The 20,980-nt window shown below is 39.7% G+C and overlaps 1 protein-coding gene across 1 annotated transcript in view; it reads right to left on the bottom strand.

Moving 5' to 3' along the window:
* IPO9 (importin 9) overlaps window positions 1-20,980 on the bottom strand; it is a 58,332-nt gene that overhangs the window by 8,613 nt on the left and 28,739 nt on the right. The window contains exons 11-16 of the mRNA XM_040462259.1: window positions 20,037-20,135; window positions 18,809-18,915; window positions 18,306-18,445; window positions 15,231-15,390; window positions 2,895-3,121; window positions 476-624 (exon numbers count right to left, since the gene is read on the bottom strand). Coding sequence (XP_040318193.1) covers window positions 476-624; window positions 2,895-3,121; window positions 15,231-15,390; window positions 18,306-18,445; window positions 18,809-18,915; window positions 20,037-20,135 — 882 coding nt within the window. The remainder of the gene's footprint in view (window positions 1-475; window positions 625-2,894; window positions 3,122-15,230; window positions 15,391-18,305; window positions 18,446-18,808; window positions 18,916-20,036; window positions 20,136-20,980) is intronic.

Genomic DNA, 20,980 nt, shown 5'->3' with positions numbered 1-20,980 from the left:
GGGCTGGGCAGTGCCCTACAACTAAGATCTTTATTGCATGGATACAACACAGCAACCCAAAGAAAGCTCATTAATTTTCATTAATGAAAGTTTCTGAAAGAAAGGAATAATTAGATAGTAGATAGTGCTCTCAGCTTCCTCCTGATAGCTCATAACTTGCTTAGATATGGGGGTGGGCAGTATACGGCAGCAGAATGGATAGCCCAGCGACGTACTTAGTGGTGCTGTGTAATAATGGCACTCCGTTCAATTCACTGAGGACAAGTAAAGAACAAGAAGGGACATTTTCTTAAAGCCTCAAGAACCACCCGTTGTCCCTGTGGGCAAAGTAGCCCAGGAAGATCACCCTATGAATCTCTTATGCAATTGGTTTCCCGTCAGCGAGGTGGGATCTACAGGTGGTATTTGTACAGCATGTGCACATTCTTCCTCTTCTACCTCCACCCACACCGGTACTGGCCTTGGAACCACTTACCGCACACAGCCCTGCAGGGATCTTGTCTGCTGGGGCCTGCATTATGCTCACTAGAGTAGGAATCAGCCTCATCTGCATTGGGCCCTGACAGGCTTCAATCTGAGACAGCTCCTTGAAGATATCCTGAGCCAGCGAGGCGACGACAGGATCTGAAGTGGATAAGGCAACACAGAATCCCCCCCACCCAATGGTCTGCATGTGCTTCTGGCTTAATGATACCTATTATTTGGCTCTAACCTAAGTTAACAACTTCTGCTTTGCTTACATATTACATATCCGGGACCTAGTGAGGCCATATGAATAACCTGAAAGGACAGGAGAGATGCTAAGTCTCTAAGAGCTAGAATATGCATGATTTCATTAAGTCAGGGACTAGTCAGTAACAGCTACTCCTAAAACAAAATTTGGCTTTTTTTCTGGGCCAACTCTTTTTTTTTTTTTTAAGTTCCAAATTTTTATTTAAATTCTAGTTAGTTAACCTGTAGTGTGATATTGGTTTCAGGAGTAGAATTTAGTGATGCATCACTTCCATTCAGCACCCAGTGCTCATCACAACAAGTGCCCTCTTTAATATCCATCACCCATCTAGCCCATCCCCCACCCACCTCCCTCTATCAACCCTCAGTTTGTTCTCTATCATTATCAGTCTGTTATGGGTTGCTTCCCTCACTCTCTGTCTCTCTTTTTTTCCTCTTCCCATATGTTCATCTGTTTGGGTTCCTAAATTCCAATTCTGGGGCAAATCTTTAATGTCTTTATTCTTGCCTGGATTATGAAACCGAATGCTTAAGGAAAAGAGAAACCCTCCGATTACTTTGTTAAGAAGACACGAAAGTTTCAAAAACTGCCAAAACACTGATTGTCAGGTTCTCACATGTTGAAGGGGAACCATATGCATCTCTTACGGGTGTAGTCATGATAGAAAAAAGAACTCCCAAAGCATTTCCAAGGCCAAAGGTAAAACCCTCAGAAAGCAGAGCCTTGTGAAGAAACAAAACTTTAGCGTGATCTATTTCACCTATGTAAGAAAAATCTCCTGTATCTAGCATGAAAAAATAGAAAAGTGTGCAGTGCACTAAGATATGTGTTAAAAGATCACTGCAGCATTGTTTTAGGAAAAAGTTGGGAACAACTTAGATGTCTATTAACAGAATGGGCACATAAATACGATACAGCCATTTATGGAATATTATGTGATGGTTGAAAAGAATGAGATATATCTAAGAGTGCAACGTGAAAACCTCTCCAGGACACATTTTAGGCGAAAAAGAGAATCAAATAAAATATTTAGTATAATATCATATTATATAACCTCTATCCCTATATCCTCTGTTTCACTATTGGTGCTACTTCTACAAAAACAAATATAGTCAATATTTTTTTGACAATAAAACATTATACAGGTAAAGTGTGTGTTAATACACACTCACTACAGAAAAACTTAAAATGCACTAAAGTATTCAAGGAAAGAAAACACTTGGAATTTCCCCCACCTAGAGAGAACTACTGTTAACATTTTGATGTAGTTTTTTCTGGTATTTTTTCTATATACGTAGCTACAAATTAATCCTTGTCTAAAACAAACCCCAAACTTGGGATTATAGTCTATGCAGTTTGGAAAACCATCTGTTCTTTTATTATACTGTGAGCACTTTCCCATGGCTGAGAAGTATGATTTTTAGAGGCTGTACAGTATTCTACTTTATGGATATAATAAAGGTAATTAATCTTTTTTAGTACTTCTAGATTTTTGCTACTATAAAAGCCTTGTGATGAACATTGCTGTTCATAAACCTGTGTATCTACTTCTTCAGTATCTCACTTTGTACATTATAGTTCTAGACCTCTTAGGAAGATTTTGATTTAGTTGCTCAATTTCCTACTTGCTTAAGTTCTATCACTTGCTATTTAACCCTTTATTCATCATCTTTTATCCCCAGTTCTTACTGCAGTTAAGAGTTACAAGAATAGGTATCCTACCTTTTAAAAACATGTTTATTTATTTTTGTGAGACAGACTAAGTGAGGGAGGGAGGGAGAGAGGAAAGGAGAGAGGGAGTGCGGGAGAGGGGGAAGAAGAGAGGAGGGAGAGAGACAGAGAGAAAGAGAGAAAATCCTAAGCAGTCTCCACGTTGTCAGCGTAGAGCCTGATGTGGGGCTCGAACCCACCAACTGCGAGATTATGACTGTAGCCGAAATCGAGAGTTGGATGCTTAACCGACTGAGCCACCCAGGCACCCCAGCATTCTACTTTTTAGTGCTCCTGTAGCTACAGCACAGCTCTCCTCTTTGCTAAGTGAAAGCCAGTCTTTATTTAGATGCCTAAGACCATCAGACCCAGGGAAAATTTGCACTTAAATTCACCAGCCACCACCACCTTTTCTTGGTGTCCCTTATAACACATGGTCTTGGTGGCATACCGTTACTGTACTTTAGGAAAATGGCGATGGTGAACGGACAGATTTTGCTTTCCATGCTTGCTGTGAATTCTGGGTCTACTGTACAAACGATGCATAGGGTCTCCATCACCAGGTTGAGGACCTCTGAGCTGAACTGGGCTGCTAGGTGAATTAAGCCATCCAGGATACTGGGGAGGAAGGGTTGAAGCACGTGGGTACTCTCCGAGACTTTCAGTTGATCACAATAACTAGAGAGGGAGAAAGAGAGAGAGAGACAGAGAGAGAGAGAGAAAAGCAAGAATTACTCACAAGTGGATCCCTCAATTCCTGGTTTTTCCAACTGTTATCACATGTTACAGCATTTTTACGTGTAGCTTTATGAAGCTACTTGTAGAGTTAGTTTTTACATCTTTCTGTGGCATAGTTTGTAAATATCAGCACCACCATCTCTATGCTAATTTATTTCTGCTTTGGTTTTTGCTATTTCTTTTAAACTTTCATCCCTCTCTCACTGTCATGTATGTTATTATATCCAAATTATTAAGATGTTAATGCCTTGTAATTCCTTAGATTACTGCTTTAATCACATCCTTCAGATTCTGATATATAGTCCTGGTATTTTTCTTACACACACATATATATATACACACACATTCTTATATATATATATATATATATATATATATATGCACACACATACATATATACATATAAATAAAACTTACATATATATATAAGTTTTATTTATTTTTGAGAAAGAGGAAAAGAGAGAGAGAATGAGTGGAGGAGGGGCAGAGAGAGAGGGGGACAGGATCTGAAGCAGGCTCTGTGCTGACAGCAGATAGCCTGATGTGGGGCTCAAAGTCACAAACCATGAGATCATGACCTGAGCTGAAGTCAGGCGCTCAACTGACTGAGCTATCCAGGTGTCCCTATTCCTGTCATTTTTCAAATAGTGTTTTTTTAACATCTTTTCCAACACATTTGTTACTTAGTACACTAACTTTCATGTTGTAACAATTTTGTATTTTTTGGAGTAGCTTTGAGATCAATTTGTATAGATCTTCTATGCAATAAATTTGAATACTATCTGTGCATGATAGGAAAATTGTGTACTAAAATTTGTGTACTATTTGTAGGGTTTAAAGTTTTTTATACATAGTTTTATTCACCTCTATTCAATTAATATTTACTGGATGCTGCTTACCATGTCCAATGTAATAGAATTAAGGACATATTGTCCGAGTCTTTTGTTTATCTTCAAAATGGCAATAAAAGTCAACAGACACTTTCTCAACGTTTATTTATTTTTGGGACAAAGAGAGACAGAGCATGAACGGGGGAGGGGCAGAGAGAGAGGGAGACACAGAATCGGAAACAGGCTCCAGGCTCTGAGCCATCAGCCCAGAGCCCGACGCGGGGCTCGAACTCACGGATCGCGAGATCGTGACCTGGCTGAAGTCGGACGCTTAACCGACTGCGCCACCCAGGCGACCCAACAGACACTTTCTCTATGTTACAAGAAACCAGTACAGAAACAAGGCCTTCCGCAGGTACTCAATAAATGTTTTTTCCCCATTTGTTTAAGTGGTTTTACAACCATATTACTTGTGTCAGATGACGGGTTCGAAGGTCCATAATGAACAGTACAAGTGTGGGCTTTGATCGCAGATTTCTCCATAGACTTTTTGTGTTTTTAGTCCATAACATCTTGATTTTCAATTCCACCTTGCTCTGATCTAACTTTTTCTTTTCTTAAGAGCTGATCTGTCATCTGGCCTTGGTCAGCTCTCAACTCCTTAGACTAGGTTTTGCATTCATCTCTCCACCAGTACTCAGTTGTACTCTACCTCCTCCCTCCCCTCTGCTTCTTCACTCTAATAATTCATAGTTACTGTCCCCTTCTAAAGAACTTGAACCTATACACTCTGGTAGATCAAAAAGATTGTACCATTTACTCAGATCATATGGGAAGCAGGGAAGTTAGACTTTATGCTAAGGGAAGTTAGACTTTATTTTGGAAGCTAGTGTATCTCCAAGTCTTTTACAGATTATTCCTAATACCTTCTTTGCCCTCCCTCAAAGTCTTCAAGAGAAACTGACACCCCAGGAAGATGCTATAGATTTATCCTGTGGCTTCATGTATCACATGGCATATTATGACTTTCTTCTGGGGTACCTGTATCTCAATTTGAAGAGCACAACTGAAGCCATGAGAATTTTATTGTAGGAGCAAAAATATCAGGCTTTTGCTTTATAAAGAGCAGTTAGACAGCTAAAATAATACAAACTATAGCAGTGGGGGCTGGAGGCAGAGACATCAGTTAGGAACCTGCTGCAGCACTTCAGGCACAAGAAGTTGAGAATACAAGCTAGGGTAGTAGCAGTAGGAGAAGAGACGAAAAGCTAAGGAACCAAGATCTAAAAGGCAGAGATCTGGGATCTCCACTTTTACTAAAACAGGAAATACAAGATCTCCTTAAGATTTAAAGGTATTGATTCTTAAAAAAATAAAAAGTACCAATTTCTTTTACTAAAACAGAGAATACATGTAGGGCAGGCTTGGAGGCAGTCAGCAGTAACCTCAGGAGCAGATGTGTTAATTTTAAGATACTTATATAAGATATCTACCATGGTATTAATTAAGTAGAGGATATGTTACTTTAGAGCTCTGGAGAAAGGCTGGCATTAGCTATGATATGGGAAATGTGACACAAGTAGAAGTATTTATTGATCGATACCTTGTTTCAGAAATGATTTCAGGCAGTTTGCAATGATTACATAGGTTATGACACGGAAGGATAAATTAAAACCAGGGCAAAAGAAGAAAAGCAAAGGTGGAACGATGACCATTAAAAAGTTGCTAGTGAATTAGAAAGAACAGTTTCAGTGATGTCATAAGGACATAAGCCAGATTGTAACTGGTTGGGAAGCTGAATAGGGAAATGACCAACTGGAGAATCTTGGCTGTGAAGGTAAGAATAGCCAAGATCCCTTCATAAGACAATTTTTTTTTTTATTTAAAAAAAAAAATTTTTTTTTTTCAACGTTTATTTATTTTTGGGACAGAGAGAGACCGAGCATGAACGGGGGAGGAGCAGAGAGAGAGGGAGACACAGAATCGGAAACAGGCTCCAGGCTCTGAGCCATCAGCCCAGAGCCCGATGCGGGGCTCGAACTCACGGACCTCGAGATCGTGACCTGGCTGAAGTCGGACGCTTAACCGACTGCGCCACCCAGGCGCCCCAATAAGACAATTTTTAACCTGTGATCCAGAGATGGCGTCAAGAGATCCAGCCTTTGATAGATCATATAAAATTTTATAAACATGTATGAGTGTCCATTTTTCTGGTGTTCAAAACTTTTGTCACCTTTCCAGAGAGCTCTGCTTTACCTTTCAAGCAAATTGCTGCCCATGTAGTCAGAGACTTGAACATTATTTTTTTGAAAGTTTTCTTCACATAATTTTCTTTAAAAAAAAAAAAAAATTTTTTTTAAACTTTATTTATTATTGAGAGACAGAGAGAGCGTGAGCAGGGGAGGGTCAGAGAGAGAGGGAGACAAAGAATCTGAAGCAGGCTCCAGGTTCTGAGCTGTCAGCACAAAGCCCGACGTGGGGCTCAAACTCACAGACCGTGAGATCACGACCTGAGCAGAAGTCGGAGGCTCAACTGACTGAGCCACCCAGGCGCCCCTCTTCACATAATTTTCTGACTATAAAAGTAATATAAACAAATAAATGTTTTAACTTAATTTTTTTCAGTTTTATTGAGGTACAATTGCCATGTAACATTATAAGTTATTTAAAGGGTACACTGTGGTGATCTAATATATACATACACTGGGAAAGGTTTCCCCTCATCTAGTTTGTTAACACATCCAACACCTCATATATCTTTTTTTTTTTGGTGAGATAATTTAGTTTTTATTCTCTTGGCAAATTTCAATTATACAACACAGTGTTATCGACTATAATCACATTTTATTTTAGATCCTCGGATCTTGTTCACCTTATAGAGTGTACCCTTTTATCAACCTCTTCCTATTTCCCCCACCTCCCAGCAACCACTTTCTACTATTTTCTAACTTTTAGGTTCCGCATGTAAGTGATACCATGCAGTATTTGTCTTTCTCTATTTCACTTCGCATGATGCCTTCAAGGTCCATTATTGTTGTTGCAAATGGCAGAATTTCTTTCTTTCTCAGAGCTGAGTAATATTCCGTTGCATATGTATACCACATCTTTATCCCTTCATCCGCTGACACAGACTTAGGCTGTTCCCATAATGTTGGCTGGTATAAATAATGAGCAGTGAACAAGGGAAGTGCCAGCTCTTCCAGATGCTTTCATTTAAGAAAAAGTTTTTTTAAAAATGTTTATTTTTGAGAGAGAGAGAGAGAGAGAGAGAGAGAACGAGTGGGGGAGGGGCAGAGAGAGAGGGAGACACAATATCCAAAGCAGACTCCAGGTTCTGAGTTGTCAGCACATAGCCTGACATGGGGCTCAAACTCCTGAACTGTGAGATCATGACCTGAGCTGAAGTCATACGCTTAACCGACTGAGACACCCAGGCGCCCCTCCTGCTTTCATTTTCTTCGGATATACACCCCAAAGTGGGACTGTCAGATGATATGGGAATTCTATTTAAATTTTTTTTTTTTAATTTTTTTTTTCAACGTTTATTTATTTTTGGGACAGAGAGAGACAGAGCATGAACGGGGGAGGGGTAGAGAGAGAGGAAGACACAGAATCGGAAACAGGCTCCAGGCTCTGAGCCATCAGCCCAGAGCCTGACGCGGGGCTCGAACTCACGGACCGCGAGATCGTGACCTGGCTGAAGTCGGACGCTTAACCGACTGCGCCACCCAGGCGCCCCTCTATTTAAATTTTTTGAGGAACCGCCACGTTTTTCATATACTGCTTTACCAATCAATATACATTCCCACCAACAGTACACAAGGGTTCCCTATTCACATCCTCATCAACACCAGTTATCCTGTCCCTTTTGGATGACAGCCATTCTAACACGTGTGAAGTGTTATCTCATTGTGGTTTTGATTTGCGTTTCCCTGATAATTAGTGATGTTGAGCACCTTTTCATTTACCTATCGGCCATTTATGTCTTCTTTGGAAAAGTGTGTATTCAGTTTCTCCACCATTTTTTAACTGGATTGTTTTATTTGCTATTGAGTTCCTTACATATTTTTAATATTAATCTCTATCAGATATATATGATTTACAAACATTTTCTCCCATTTTATAGGGTGCCTTTTCACTTTGTTGATGGTTTCCTTTGCTGTGCAAAAGCTTTTTTAGTTTGATGTAGTCCCACTTATTTACTTTTGCTTTTGTTGCCTTTGTTCTTGGTGTCAGATTCAAAAAACCACTGACAAAACCAATCCAAGGATCTTAACTTCCATGTTTTCTTTTAGGAGTTTCATGGCTTTAGGTCTTACATTCAAATTTTTAACCTGAATTTACTTTGTTGTACTGTATAAGGGTCCAGTTTCTTTCTTTTGCATGTGGCTGTCCAGTTTCCCCAACACCATTTATTGAAGAGACTATATTTTTCCCTATTGTGTATTTTTGGCTCCTTTGTTGTAAATTAATTGACTATATATGTGTGGGTTTATTTCTCCACTCTCCATTCTGTTCCACTGATCTATGTATCTGTTTTATGGCAATACCATACTGTTTTGACTACTACAATTTTGTAATTTAGTTTGAAATCAGGGAGTGTGATGCCTCTAGTTTTGTTGTTCGTCCTCAATATTGCTTTGACCATTCAGGGTCTTTTGTGATTCCATACAAAGTTTAGGATTATTTGTTTTATCTCTGTGAAAAATGTCCCTGGGATTTTGATTGCACTGAATCTGTAGATTGTTTTTGGGAGTGCGAACTTTATTTTTTGAGAGAGTGTGTGTGTGCAGGGTGGGGGGCAGAAGGCGAGGAAGAATCTTAAGTGGGCTTCGCGCTCATTGCGGAACTCGATGCAGGGCTTGATCTCATGAACCATGAGATCATGACCTGTGTTGAAGTCAAGAGTCAGATGCTTAACTAACTGAGCCCCTCAGACACCCGAGGAGTGTGAACATTTTAACAATAATTCTTCCAATGCATTAGCATGGAATTACCTTTCCATTTATTTGTGCTTTCTTCAATTTCCTTCTTCAATGTCTATAGTTTTCTTTTTTTTTTTTTGTTATTTTTTTTTTTTTCCAACGTTTATTTATTTTTTGGGACAGAGAGAGACAGAGCATGAACGGGGGAGGGGCAGAGAGAGAGCGAGACACAGAATCGGAAACAGGCTCCAGGCTCTGAGCCATCAGCCCAGAGCCCGACGCGGGGCTCGAACTCACGGACCACGAGATCGTGACCTGGCTGAAGTCAGACGCTCAACCGACTGCGCCACCCAGGCGCCCCCGTTTATTTATTTTTGAGATAGGGAGAGACAGAGCATGAACGGGGGAGGGTCAGAGAGAGAGGGAGACACAGAATCTGAAACAGGCTCCAGGCTCTGAGCAGTCAGCACAGAGCCCGACGCGGGGCTCGAACTCCTGGACCGCGAGATCGTGACCTGAGCTAAGTCGGACGCTTAACCGACTGAGCCACCCAGGCGCCCCTAGTTTTCTTTTTTAAAAAAAGATTTTATTCTTAAGTAATCTCTACACCATACATGGGGCTCAAACTTACAACCCTGAGATCAAGAGTTACACGCTCAACCAGCTGAGCCAGCCAGGTGCCCCAACTCAATGTCATATAGTTTTCAGGGTATAAATCTTTCACCTACTTGGTTAAATTTATTCTTTGAGGTTTTATTGTTTTTGATGCAATTATAAATAGCATTGTTTTAAAAAATGTTTTTCATTATTAGAAATGCAACCAAGTTTTGCATATTTTGTCCCATAATTTTCCTGAATTCACTTGTCAGTTCTAACAGTTTTTTTGGTGGAGTCTTTACTGTTTTCTATTTATAATATCATGACAACTGCAAAGAGAGACAATTTTATATCTTCCTTTCCAATTTGGATCCCTTTTCTTTCCTAACTGCTCTGGGTAAAACTTTCAGTACTATGTTGAATAGGAATGGTAAGAGCAGACATCCTTGTCTTATTCTTGATCTTAGAGGAAAAGATTCCAGAGTTTCATTGTTGAGTATGATGTTAGCTGTGAATGTGTCACAGTGGCCTGTATTGTGTTAAGATATGGTCCTACTATACCCACTGTTGAAAGATTTTATCATGAATAGATATTGAATTTAATCAAATGCTTTTCCTACATCTATTGAGATAATCGTATGATTCTTAGCTTTCATTCTATTAAGTGGTATATCACATTTATTGGTTTATATATGTGGAACCATCCTTGCATCTCAGGGATGAATCCCACTTGATCATAGTGTGTGATCCTTTAAATGTACTGTTGAATTTGGTTTCCTAGTATTTTGCTGAGGACTTTTGCATCTATATTCATCAGGGACATTGGCCTGTAGTTTTCTTGTTCTGTCCTTGTCTGGTTTTGGTATCAGAATAATGCTGGCTTCATAAAATGAGTTTGGGAGTGCTCCCTCCTTTTAAGTTTTTTGGAAAAGTCTGAGCAAGGATTGTTATCAATTCTTTAAATGTCTGGTAGAATTCATCTGGTCCTGGTTTTTCTTTTATGGGAAGTTTCTGATTACTGATCCAATAACTTAGTTGTTAATGGTCTGTTCAGATTATTTATTTTTTCATGATTCAGTCTTGGTTAGCTATAGGTTTCTAGGAATTTCTCCATTTCTTCCAGATGTCCAGTTTGTTGGCATGTAATTGTTTATAGTAGCCTTTTATGATCCGTTTCATTTCTGTGGTATTCAGTTGTAATGTCTCCTCTTTCATTTCTGATTTTACAGCTGTTCTCCTCTCATTTCTTTTTAGTCTAGCTAGAGTAAGTCAGTTTTGTCTTTTCAGAAAACACAGTTCTCAGTTTAGTTGGTCTTTTCTATTATTTCCCTGGTCTCTATTTTTGCTCTGATCTTCCTATGGTTAACTTTGAGCTTAGTTTGTTCTTTTTCTAGTTCCTGAAATGTAAAGTTTGGTTGAGATTTTTTTGTTTGTTTGTTTATTCTTAATGTAGGTTTACTTCTATAAACTTCCCTCTTAAAACTGATTTTGCTGCATCCCATAAGTTTTGATATGTTATATTTCCATTTTTGTTTATTTCAAGACAGTTTTCTATTTTTCTATTTCTTCTTTCCATGGATTGTTTAAGAGTGTGTGGTTATTTTTCATGTATTTGTGAATTTTCCAGTTTTCCTCCTGTAACTGATTTCTAGTGTCATTTCACTGTGATTGGAAAAGATAGTTTTCCTAGGACTTGTTTTGTGACCCAACACATGACTTTTCCTGGAGAATGTTCCATGCATGCTTGAGAAGAACGTGTATTCTGCTGCTGTTGGACAGAGCACTCTGTATATATCTATTAGGTGCCTGTAGTCAAAAGTATAAAGGCCAATATCTCCTTACTGATTTGTTTGGATGATTTATCCATTGTTGAAAGTGGGGTACTGAAGTCCCCTATGATTACTACATTATTGTCTGTTTCTCCCCACCCGCCCCCCTCTTTTTAAAAATTTTATGAGAAAGACAGAGCAAGAGAGAGAGCACATACACATGCTAGCAGGGAAGAGGGGCAGAGGGAGAGGGAGAGACAGGAAGAGGGAGAAGGGGAGAAGGAGAGAAGGAGAGAAGGAGAGAAGAAGAGAGGGAGAGAGGGAGAGATGGAGAAAGGGAGAGAGGGAGAGGGAGAGGGAGAGGGAGAGAGGGAGATAGAGAGAGAAACACCCCAAGCAGGCTCCATGCTGTCAGTGTGGAGCCTGACACAGGGTTCAATGTGGGGCTTGATCCCATGACTCTGAGATCATGACCTGAGCTGACTGAGGCACCCAGGTGTCCCTATTTCTCCTTTCAGACGTTAGTATTTGCTTAATATATTTAGGTGCTCCAATGTCAAATGTACATATATTTGGTATATCTTGATGAATTAACTCATTTATCATTACCTAACAATATTTTTTTGTCTCTTGTACAGCTTTTGAGCTAAAGTCTATTTTATCTGATAAAAATACAGCTACCCTTGCTTTCTTTTGGTTTCTATTTGCATGGAATAGTTTTTCCATCCCCTCACTTTGAGCATATGTGTCTTGAAGGGAGTCTCTTGTAGGTAGTATATAAATTGGGTCTTTTTAAAAATCCATTCAGCTACTCTGGACTTTTGATTAGAGATTTAAATCCATTTACATTGAAAGTAATTTTTGATAAGTGAAGACTTACTAATGCCACTTTATTATTTCCTCTTCTGTAGTTTCCTTGTTCCTTTCTTCCTCTCTTGCTGTCTTCCTTTGTGAATTTATGATTTCCCAGTGGAATGTTTTGATTCTGTTGTCTATTGTAGATTTTTGCTTTGTGGTTATTCTAAGGCTTACAGAAAACATTTATAGATATAACCATTTATTTCACAATGGTAACTCTGATTGTATACAAAAGTTCTACCCTTTATTCCCTCTCATGTTTTTGACATCACAATTTCACTTTTTATAGTGTATATTCACTAACAAGTTACTTAGCTATTTATTTTGTCCTTTAACTTTTAGAGTTAAGTGTTTAACACACCACCAGGTTACAGTATTAGAGCATTCTGAATCTGATTATATACGTATCTTTACCAGTGTGTAGTATATTTCATATTACTAATTTCATTTCAGCTTAAAGAATTCCTTTCAGCACTTCTTGTAAGGTAGGTCTAGTGGTGAAGAATTTCTTCAGCTTTGTTTGAGACACTTTATCTTGTCTTTGTTCCCGAAGAACATCTTTGCCGCATATTCTTGGTTGGCAGTTTTTATTTTCAGTACTTTGAATATATCATCCCATTCTCTTCTGGCCTGTGAGGTTTCTTTTTTTTTAAAAAAAATTTTTTTTTCAACATTTATTTATTTTTGGGACAGAGAGAGACACAGCATGAACGGGGGAGGGGCAGAGAGAGAGGGAGACACAGAATCGGAAACAGGCTCCAGGCTCTGAGCCATCAGCCCAGAGCCCGACGCGGGGCTTGAACCCACGGACCGCGAGATCGTGACCTGGCTGAAGTCGGACGCTTAACCGACTGCGCCACCCAGGTGCCCCAGGCCTGTGAGGTTTCTAATGCAAAATCAGCCGATAATCTTACGGGGATTCCCTTGTATGAGAGAACATTTTTTTCTCTTTCTACTTTAAAATTCACTTGATTTTAGACAGTTTTATTATAATGTATATTGGAGATCACTTTAAACTGAAATTTGGGGGTGAAATATTAGCTTCATGAACTTGGATGTACACTTTCTCCTCAGATTTGGAAAGTTCTCAGACACTTTTTCTTTCTTTCTTTCTTTCTTTCTTTCTTTCTTTCTTTCTCTCTCTCTCTCTCTCTCTCTCTCTCTCTCTCTCTCTTTCTTTCTTTCTAATGTTTATTTATTTATTTGGAGAAAGACAGAAAGAGAAGAAGAGAGAGAATCCCAAGCAGGCTCCATTCTCAGTGCAAAGCCCAGTGTGGGTCTTGATCTCACAACCATGAAATCATGACCTAAGCTGAAATCAAGAGTTTGATGTTTAACCTGTTGAGTGACCCCAGGTGTCCCTCAGACATTATTTCTGTAAGTAAGCTTTCTGCCCCCTCTACCTCTACTTCTGGGGCTCCAATTTATTCACAGATTGTTTCTCCTAATGGTATCCCAAAGTTCACATAGGTTTTCTTCATTCTTTTTCATTCTTTATTCTTTGACCTCCTTGAGTGGGTAATTTCAAGGTCTTGTCTTCTACCTTACAGGTTCTTTCTTTCCTCTGCTTGAGTTGTTCTGCTGTTGATGGTCTCTGTTGCATTTTTTCTTTCATTCATCGTATTCTTCACCTCCAGAATTTCTGCTTGGTTCTTTTTCATGATTTCTGTCTTTGTTGAACTTCTCATTTTGTTTATGTATTGTTTTTCTGATTTCATCAATTTGTTTTTCTGTTTTCTTACAGCTCACTGAGCTCCTTAAAATAGCTCTTTTGGATTCTTTATCAGGTATATCATAGATTTCTATCTTTGGGGTCAGTTACCAGAAAATTATTGTGTTCCTTTTGTGGTGTCATGTTTCTTTGATTTTTTCATGTTCCTTGAAGTCTTTCTTGTATTGCTGTCTTCACAAGTGAAGTAACAGTTACTTCCTCCAGTCTTTATTGACTGACCCCTTCAAAGTGTCCAATGTTGGACTCTTCTGCCCCAGTGGTATGCTGGAATTCCTCTGTTGGACTCCTGAACTTCCACAGAGGTTCCCTCATCCATGAGTGGATTGTCTAAATCTGTGTTCTCCAGGACCACAGCTGAAAGGGAGTGGAGCCAGTTCATGGGCTACTTCAGGGTCCACATCTGGGATTGAGGTCTGTATTCCTATTATGCAACACACAATTGGGTAAGATTCTCCTGGGTACTTAGTGTGTGGTGCTGGTGATAGAATCCAAGCCAAATGGGGCTGTAGCCATGCCCTCAAGGGCATGGAGCTGTGTCTCAGGCTACAGCCAGGGCTAGGGTTGGTGTATCGGCTGCTGGGGTGTGGGCCCATCCTCTCAAAATGGCTCTCCTTGTTTTTGGATGGCACTGGGGTTTCACAGTCTCCTCTCTGGGTCTCACAGCTCCCACAAAGACATGCTGTCCACCATAAGATGCCAAGTTATTGTTGAGGGAGAGACACTAGTGAAGGGCGTCTTATTCAGTTATCTGGCTTACATCATTTCCCTTCAATGCTTTCTAAAGACATATATAATGCACAACATCTCAATCTCTGCTTCAAAAGGTAAGAAGACAGCGCAGATAGGTAGAAGATGAATTTTGTACTTTTAGGATTTTAGGTAGTTTTTAGGATTCAACTGAGACTTTTAAGTTTGGACTTTAATATGTTTGTTAAAGCAACAATGCTCCATCTGATCTTGGTAGGAATATAAATAAATAACTAGCTGAGCAACTAGTATACTGGCTGTGAAAAAGAGGTAAAATTGGGAAAAAAGAAGCAGTGTTTCTAGGCTACATTATCCCAAACTTAACTTCAAATACAGAGAAATCAATCAACAAAATGACCTGGCTCTAATCCCACTTCTATAATTCTTTAATGTGCAATCCTATGCATGTTATTTATCTCTTGATGCCACGTTCCTGATATGGTTTCTTTCCCTCTCCACTCACCATTTTGTAGGAGATCTTCATCAGAAATTTCTAAGCAACATAATCTACTGGTCAAATGCTGTTTGGGACTTCTACTTTGAGTAATTTTCTCTTCAGTAGCGTGTAACACCCTAAGGTGGTGTACTCACCCCCAGATGGCTCTCACAGCAGATATTCGAACGGATGGGGGTTGTGTCTCATGAAGACCACTAACTGTTGCCTGTAGAAACTGCTGGATCAATTCAGGAGACATAGCAACAGTGAACCGACTGGCAGCCCAAAGTGCCCGGCCCAAGAGAAAAGGAGACACTGGGAGGAAGAGAGACCAATTAGGGGTTGAACAATAAAAAGGTTCTGTTACTTGCCCTTTCTCCTTCCCACCTCCATCCGCAACTTGTCACAGTAACTGGATACTACATAATATATACAACTTACTCAAGGAAAAAGCATGACCTTATAAGATAAAAGCAAATATATGACCTTTGGTACAGAATCATTTTCCCAGTTTCACTTTGCACTATTTGCAAAGTAGATATTGAATATTCTTAGGCTAAAAGGACTTACCTCCCTCATTCCCATCCCTAGCTCTCATTATCCTTTACCTGCACTACTAGTTAGTCCTCTAAATGTCTTCTCCATTGCCAGTTGTTCCTACTCTTGGACCATCGTTGGAACATTGTAAATCATAGTTCTGTCATTATTTAGTATCTATCAATAAATTCCATAGTCTACCAAATAAAGACCATTTTAAATTTTTTTTTTTTTTTCAACGTCCATCTATTTTTGGGACAGAGAGAGACAGAGCATGAATGGGCGAGGGGCAGAGAGAGAGGGAGGCACAGAATCGGAAACAGACTCCAGGCTCCAAGCCATCAGCCCAGAGCCCGACGCGGGGCTCGAACTCACGGACCGCGAGATCGTGACCTGGCTGAAGTCGGACGCTCAACTGACTGCGCCACCCAGGTGCCCCAAGACCATTTTAGTTAAGCCTTATATTCAACACTCCCTGAGGTCAATGACTAGCATTACCTGTGATTTCCCTTTATGCCTTCTAAACTCAACCATACACCCCTCCCAGCAACTCACATCTTACTTTGCCATTTCTGTGCTTTGTATATAGGCCAACACATTCACTGCTACTTGCATAACCGAACTGACTTCTTGGGCTAAAGTAATCCTAACTATCTCTGTGCTGCTGTAATCCTATGTCTTTAGCTTTCTTACATGTAGCATATTTTGTTGGATATTCCAGCCACCAGTGTAAGACGACTACTACCCCCCCCCAGCCCCACCCCTGCCCCTGCTTACTATAACCTGCCTGATGACAGAGACTATACTTACTCAGCTTGTCACAGGGCTTAACTTAGTTACTTGTAAACATGTAGTTGATGAGAATTATTGAGCAGAACCTAACAACCTGTGCCATTCATATAATTTAAAATACATGCTAATTTATGTAATACAGAGTAGCAGCTCTCAAAGTATGGTCTAGGGACTCTTGGGAGTCCCAAAAGTTAAAACTTTCATGGTGATATCAAGACATTATCCATCTTTTTCACTCTCACTCCTTCTCAAGTGTACAGTGGAGTTTTCCAGAGGTCATCTGATGTGCTGACACCACAGCTCTGACAGCTAATGAAATGTATGCTTGCAATTCTTGTGTTTTAGAAACTTCTGTTTTAATTTTTAATATGTTAAGTATTGACAGAAAATTCACACAAAAATCTCTTTCGGACCACTGATAATTTTTAAGAGAGCAAAGAGGTCCTGACACCAGAAAGCTTGAGAATGGCTGGTGTAGAAAAGTTTTTAACTGTAGGCAGGACAACTGTCTCAATTGTAAATATTCTCAAGTCTCCACGAATTTTTGAAGGTTCTTTACCAGGGTAAATTCTATAAAAAATATGTTGATGGATTTGAGAACTTTGAACACTTTCATTCAACACATAATTATGAAATGTCTATTATATGCAAAGCATTGAGGGATACAAACATGTATTAGACATGATTTCTATTTTCAGACACCTTATATTCTAGTATGAAAAAAGAAAACATATTCACCAGTGTAAGTTAAGTATAGAGTGAAAAAGGATATTCCCAATGGGTCTGAGCTCTGGATGTTCAACCACTTTAATTCTGTGATTCAGAGAATGGAGGTGATGCCACACATATCTTGTAATAGATTACCTATTTAGAGTCAGAGTAGAATGCTTTCAAATGGCTTCAGCTACTCAAACGGCTAGCCTACGAGTGAGAGGCAAGTGAACGGATTGAGAATAGAGCAAACAATGCCACATGTCCCGTGATTTACATATTTGGACAAAGCAAAGATGACCTTTTGTAATGGGGGAAGTCTCTAAGGATCAGAATAAGGCATGGCATAGGCAGAAACAATGTAGCTGAAGATGGCAAAGAGAGAAATGATGATTCTTAATGACTGCTCTACATTGCTGGAGAAATAAATCTAATATAGTAGAGCCTACTTTTTTTTTTTTTAAGGCAAGTAGCTAACATGAACATGAGAAGGGAACATTCTAATTATCTGGATATTGGCCAAGAATAAAGTTTGAGAAAAAAGACAGGAAACAAACAGGAAGAATGACACTGACATAAACTGTCTAAAGGTAGTTTGGACTTAATAATGACAGAACTCAAGCCAAAATTCTCAAGGTACAGCAACCAAATCTGCATCCTATTCAAATGCCAAAACCATCCATAAATGTGAGCACAGATATGGAAGGGAAGTAAACAGAGTGGAAAAATTATGAATGTGGCAATATCAGTATCTTTGTTGGTAAAGCTTGAGCCACGGTCTCTAGGCTGTGTTAGAAGTTTAGATGAGTCGGGGCGCCTGGGTGGCGCAGTCGGTTAAGTGTCCGACTTCAGCCAGGTCACGATCTCGCGGTCCGTGAGTTCGAGCCCCGCGTCGGGCTCTGGGCTGATGGCTCAGAGCCTGGAGCCTGTTTCCGATTCTGTGTCTCCCTCTCTCTCTGACCCTCCCCCGTTCGTGCTCTGTCTCTCTCTGTCCCAAAAATAAATAAACGTTGAAAAAAAAAAATTTTATAAAATAAAAAAAAAAAAAAGAAGTTTAGAGGAGTTCAAGCTCTAGGGTGGAAAAGAATTTTCCACCCTAAGGACACATGAATATCTGGCCTACCTATCTAAATGAACAATATAACTGAGTTGATGACAGGCGTGAATCCTGGCATTGTACTAAAATGTACCTGAGAGGTTGAGGTCTGCAAGGATGACATTGGTCAGGAACCCATGCATGTCAAAATGGATCCTGCCATTCTTCACACTGTCAGTGATGATGGACTTCACTGAGCCAAGGGCAAGCATGCATGCCTCATGTATCTTCCACCTGCAAAAGTGATACCATAGCCTGGTAAAACAAACTACACTGCCAAAAAGACACCTGAAGGAAGTAGAAACATGAATGGGTAGTCCAGCACAATCTGACCCAAAAGGGACATTTATCTGCCCTTCTAATCTAAACCTACAGCTGAAAACAGGGAAATTTAATAACAGATTTTTCTAATTAAAAACAAAGTAAAGGTCCTTCCCTTCAAGGCTTTCAGAATCAAGGGGTACAATAAAAGCATCTTAACCAATTATTTTAAGGTTGGGAGAATGGCTTTAAAACACATGATTCAAAGCAAGGATCTGCCTCAGATCTGATGCCCAGAACATGTCCCTAAGTTAAGTATCAGTTGCTCACTCTTACCAGTGTTCGGTGCCGCTGTTTTTGGTTTGCTCAGCCTCTTGTAAGTGCCGGGTGGCTGCAGCAGCCAGGGCTGCTGCACTCTCATTCTGGAAATCAGTGGCCACAGCCTAGGGAGAGAGGGGAGGGCTAATAAACCTATCTGTGCAATTAAACCCATCTTAATTGCAAACTGCAAATTTAATTGCAAACTCAATGGTTCACGCTCATTCACACATACATGCCAAGTCCCAATTAGGCATATTAAAAATATAACCCTTATTAATTCAGGGTCTTTAATGGAATTAAAGTAGTATTTCTGCAGTGCCTAGCCTTGTAAAGCTAACAAAATGTAAAGCTCTCTGGCTATATTGAGCAGAGTATAAGTAAGCAATGATTAATTCAGCCTCGAATGAAGCTTATTTATTTATTCTGGGAGCTTGACTGTAGAAATAAAAGGCTAATCTACGAACTGAAACTTAGTTGTGATCTTTCATAGGTGCCTTAGAAATACTAAAGGTAATGAGAAGTGAGTTCGCTAATAATGAGAACCTCTCACCCAACAGAACACAAGAGGCAGTTTCTTCACACAACTTCAACCCAGAGACAATTCTATGCTCTAGTGAGAGCCAAAGAAAACAGCAGATGTTTGTTTGGATGTTCATCTCTCAGTAATCTAATTTTTTAAAAATGTTTGCCAACATCTGGTTTATGCTACAAATTCTGGCTTAAGAGTGAATTAAACTGAATGTTCCTGATTCAATTACCCTTATTAGAACACTTTATCCTCTGCACAATTTTTACATCTAATATTTACTTGTAAACCCAAACCAGCAGGAATGACTTTGGAATTCCCGAGTCTCAAACTTCATTTGAGAAGCTCTTTTATTATCCTCAAAGTGGGGCGCCTGGGTGGCGCAGTCGGTTAAGCGTCCGACTTCAGCCAGGTCACGATCTCGCGGTCCGTGAGTTCGAACCCCGCATCGGGCTCTGGGCTGATGGCTCGGAGCCTGGAGCCTGTTTCCGATTCTGTGTCTCCCTCTCTCTCTGCCCCTCCCCCGTTCATGCTCTGTCTCTCTCTGTCCCCAAAATAAATAAACGTTGAAAAAAAAAATTTATTATCCTCAAAGAAGTCTAAGATAAAGTCACTCAATAACACTGCTCAACTTGGGTTAGTTGTCTACAAAGAAGAGGGAACGTTCAAGTGATTGGTTAGGATATTCTGGTTCAAGTATCAAGGGAACCCACTTACAAGCAATAGGTCTTGAGCTGCAATCCTAACAGTATAGGAGAAAGTATCATCATCTTCATCTTCAACAAACTGTTGGGGGTTGGCTGTCCATACTTTAATCTGAAAGGATGATGCAGTTAGGTCTTTGTGAGGTTGCCAATCTGGTTCATATGTTCCCTTTTTTCATCCACACACCCAGAAGATTTCAACCTTTTGTTTTCATTTATTATTATTTTTTAAAGATTTTATTTTTAAGCAGTCTCTACATACAACGTAGGGCTTGAACTCACAACCGCGAGACCAAGTGTCACATGCTCCACCGACTGAGCCAGCCAGGCACCCTCTTTTGTTTGTTTTTATCTTGAACGGAACTCTAGCCTCAGTCTTTTCTCTTTGATGTAGAGAAGTAAATCCTTTACCAAGGCAAGTAACAAAAGTTACTGCTCTCTAGTAGACACTGAGCTGATTACTAGTTCTCTGCTACTTTTAACCAGCTTTCACTTTCTGATAGATCAACTTTGAATATATTTGACTATATTAGGTCTGATAGAATATTTAATGTGAAAATTATGTCGATTCTTGTGCTATTTATATAAGAGAGGCATTATCTTATTTTTTTAATGCTCCTTTCTAGTCTACTGACCCAACAACCAGGCTAATGATCTCTATATGTCAGTATTTATAGAGAAGGAATAGATTCTTCCAGAAACCAGGGTCTTTGGTTAGTGGTAGTATGGAAGCAAAAGTAAAAGTATTCGCAAAGTCCAATTATCTAATATAGGAGTTAATAAAACCACAGAACCCAGAGATTTCCTAGAGGGGTACCTGGGTGGCTCAGTCAGTTGAGCATCTGACTTCGGCTCAGATCATGATCTTACGCTTTGTGAGTTTGAGGCCCACATTGGGCTCTGTGCTGGCAGTGCAGAGCCTGCTTGGGATTCTTTCTCTCTCTGCCCCTCCCCTGC

This window comes from Herpailurus yagouaroundi, unplaced genomic scaffold, assembly GCF_014898765.1.
Source record: "Herpailurus yagouaroundi ecotype Mexico unplaced genomic scaffold, PumYag 308, whole genome shotgun sequence".
Taxonomy (NCBI): domain Eukaryota; kingdom Metazoa; phylum Chordata; class Mammalia; order Carnivora; family Felidae; genus Herpailurus; species Herpailurus yagouaroundi.
The sequence above is the reverse complement of the archived record's forward strand: the minus strand, read 5'-3'. Positions and strand labels throughout refer to the sequence as shown.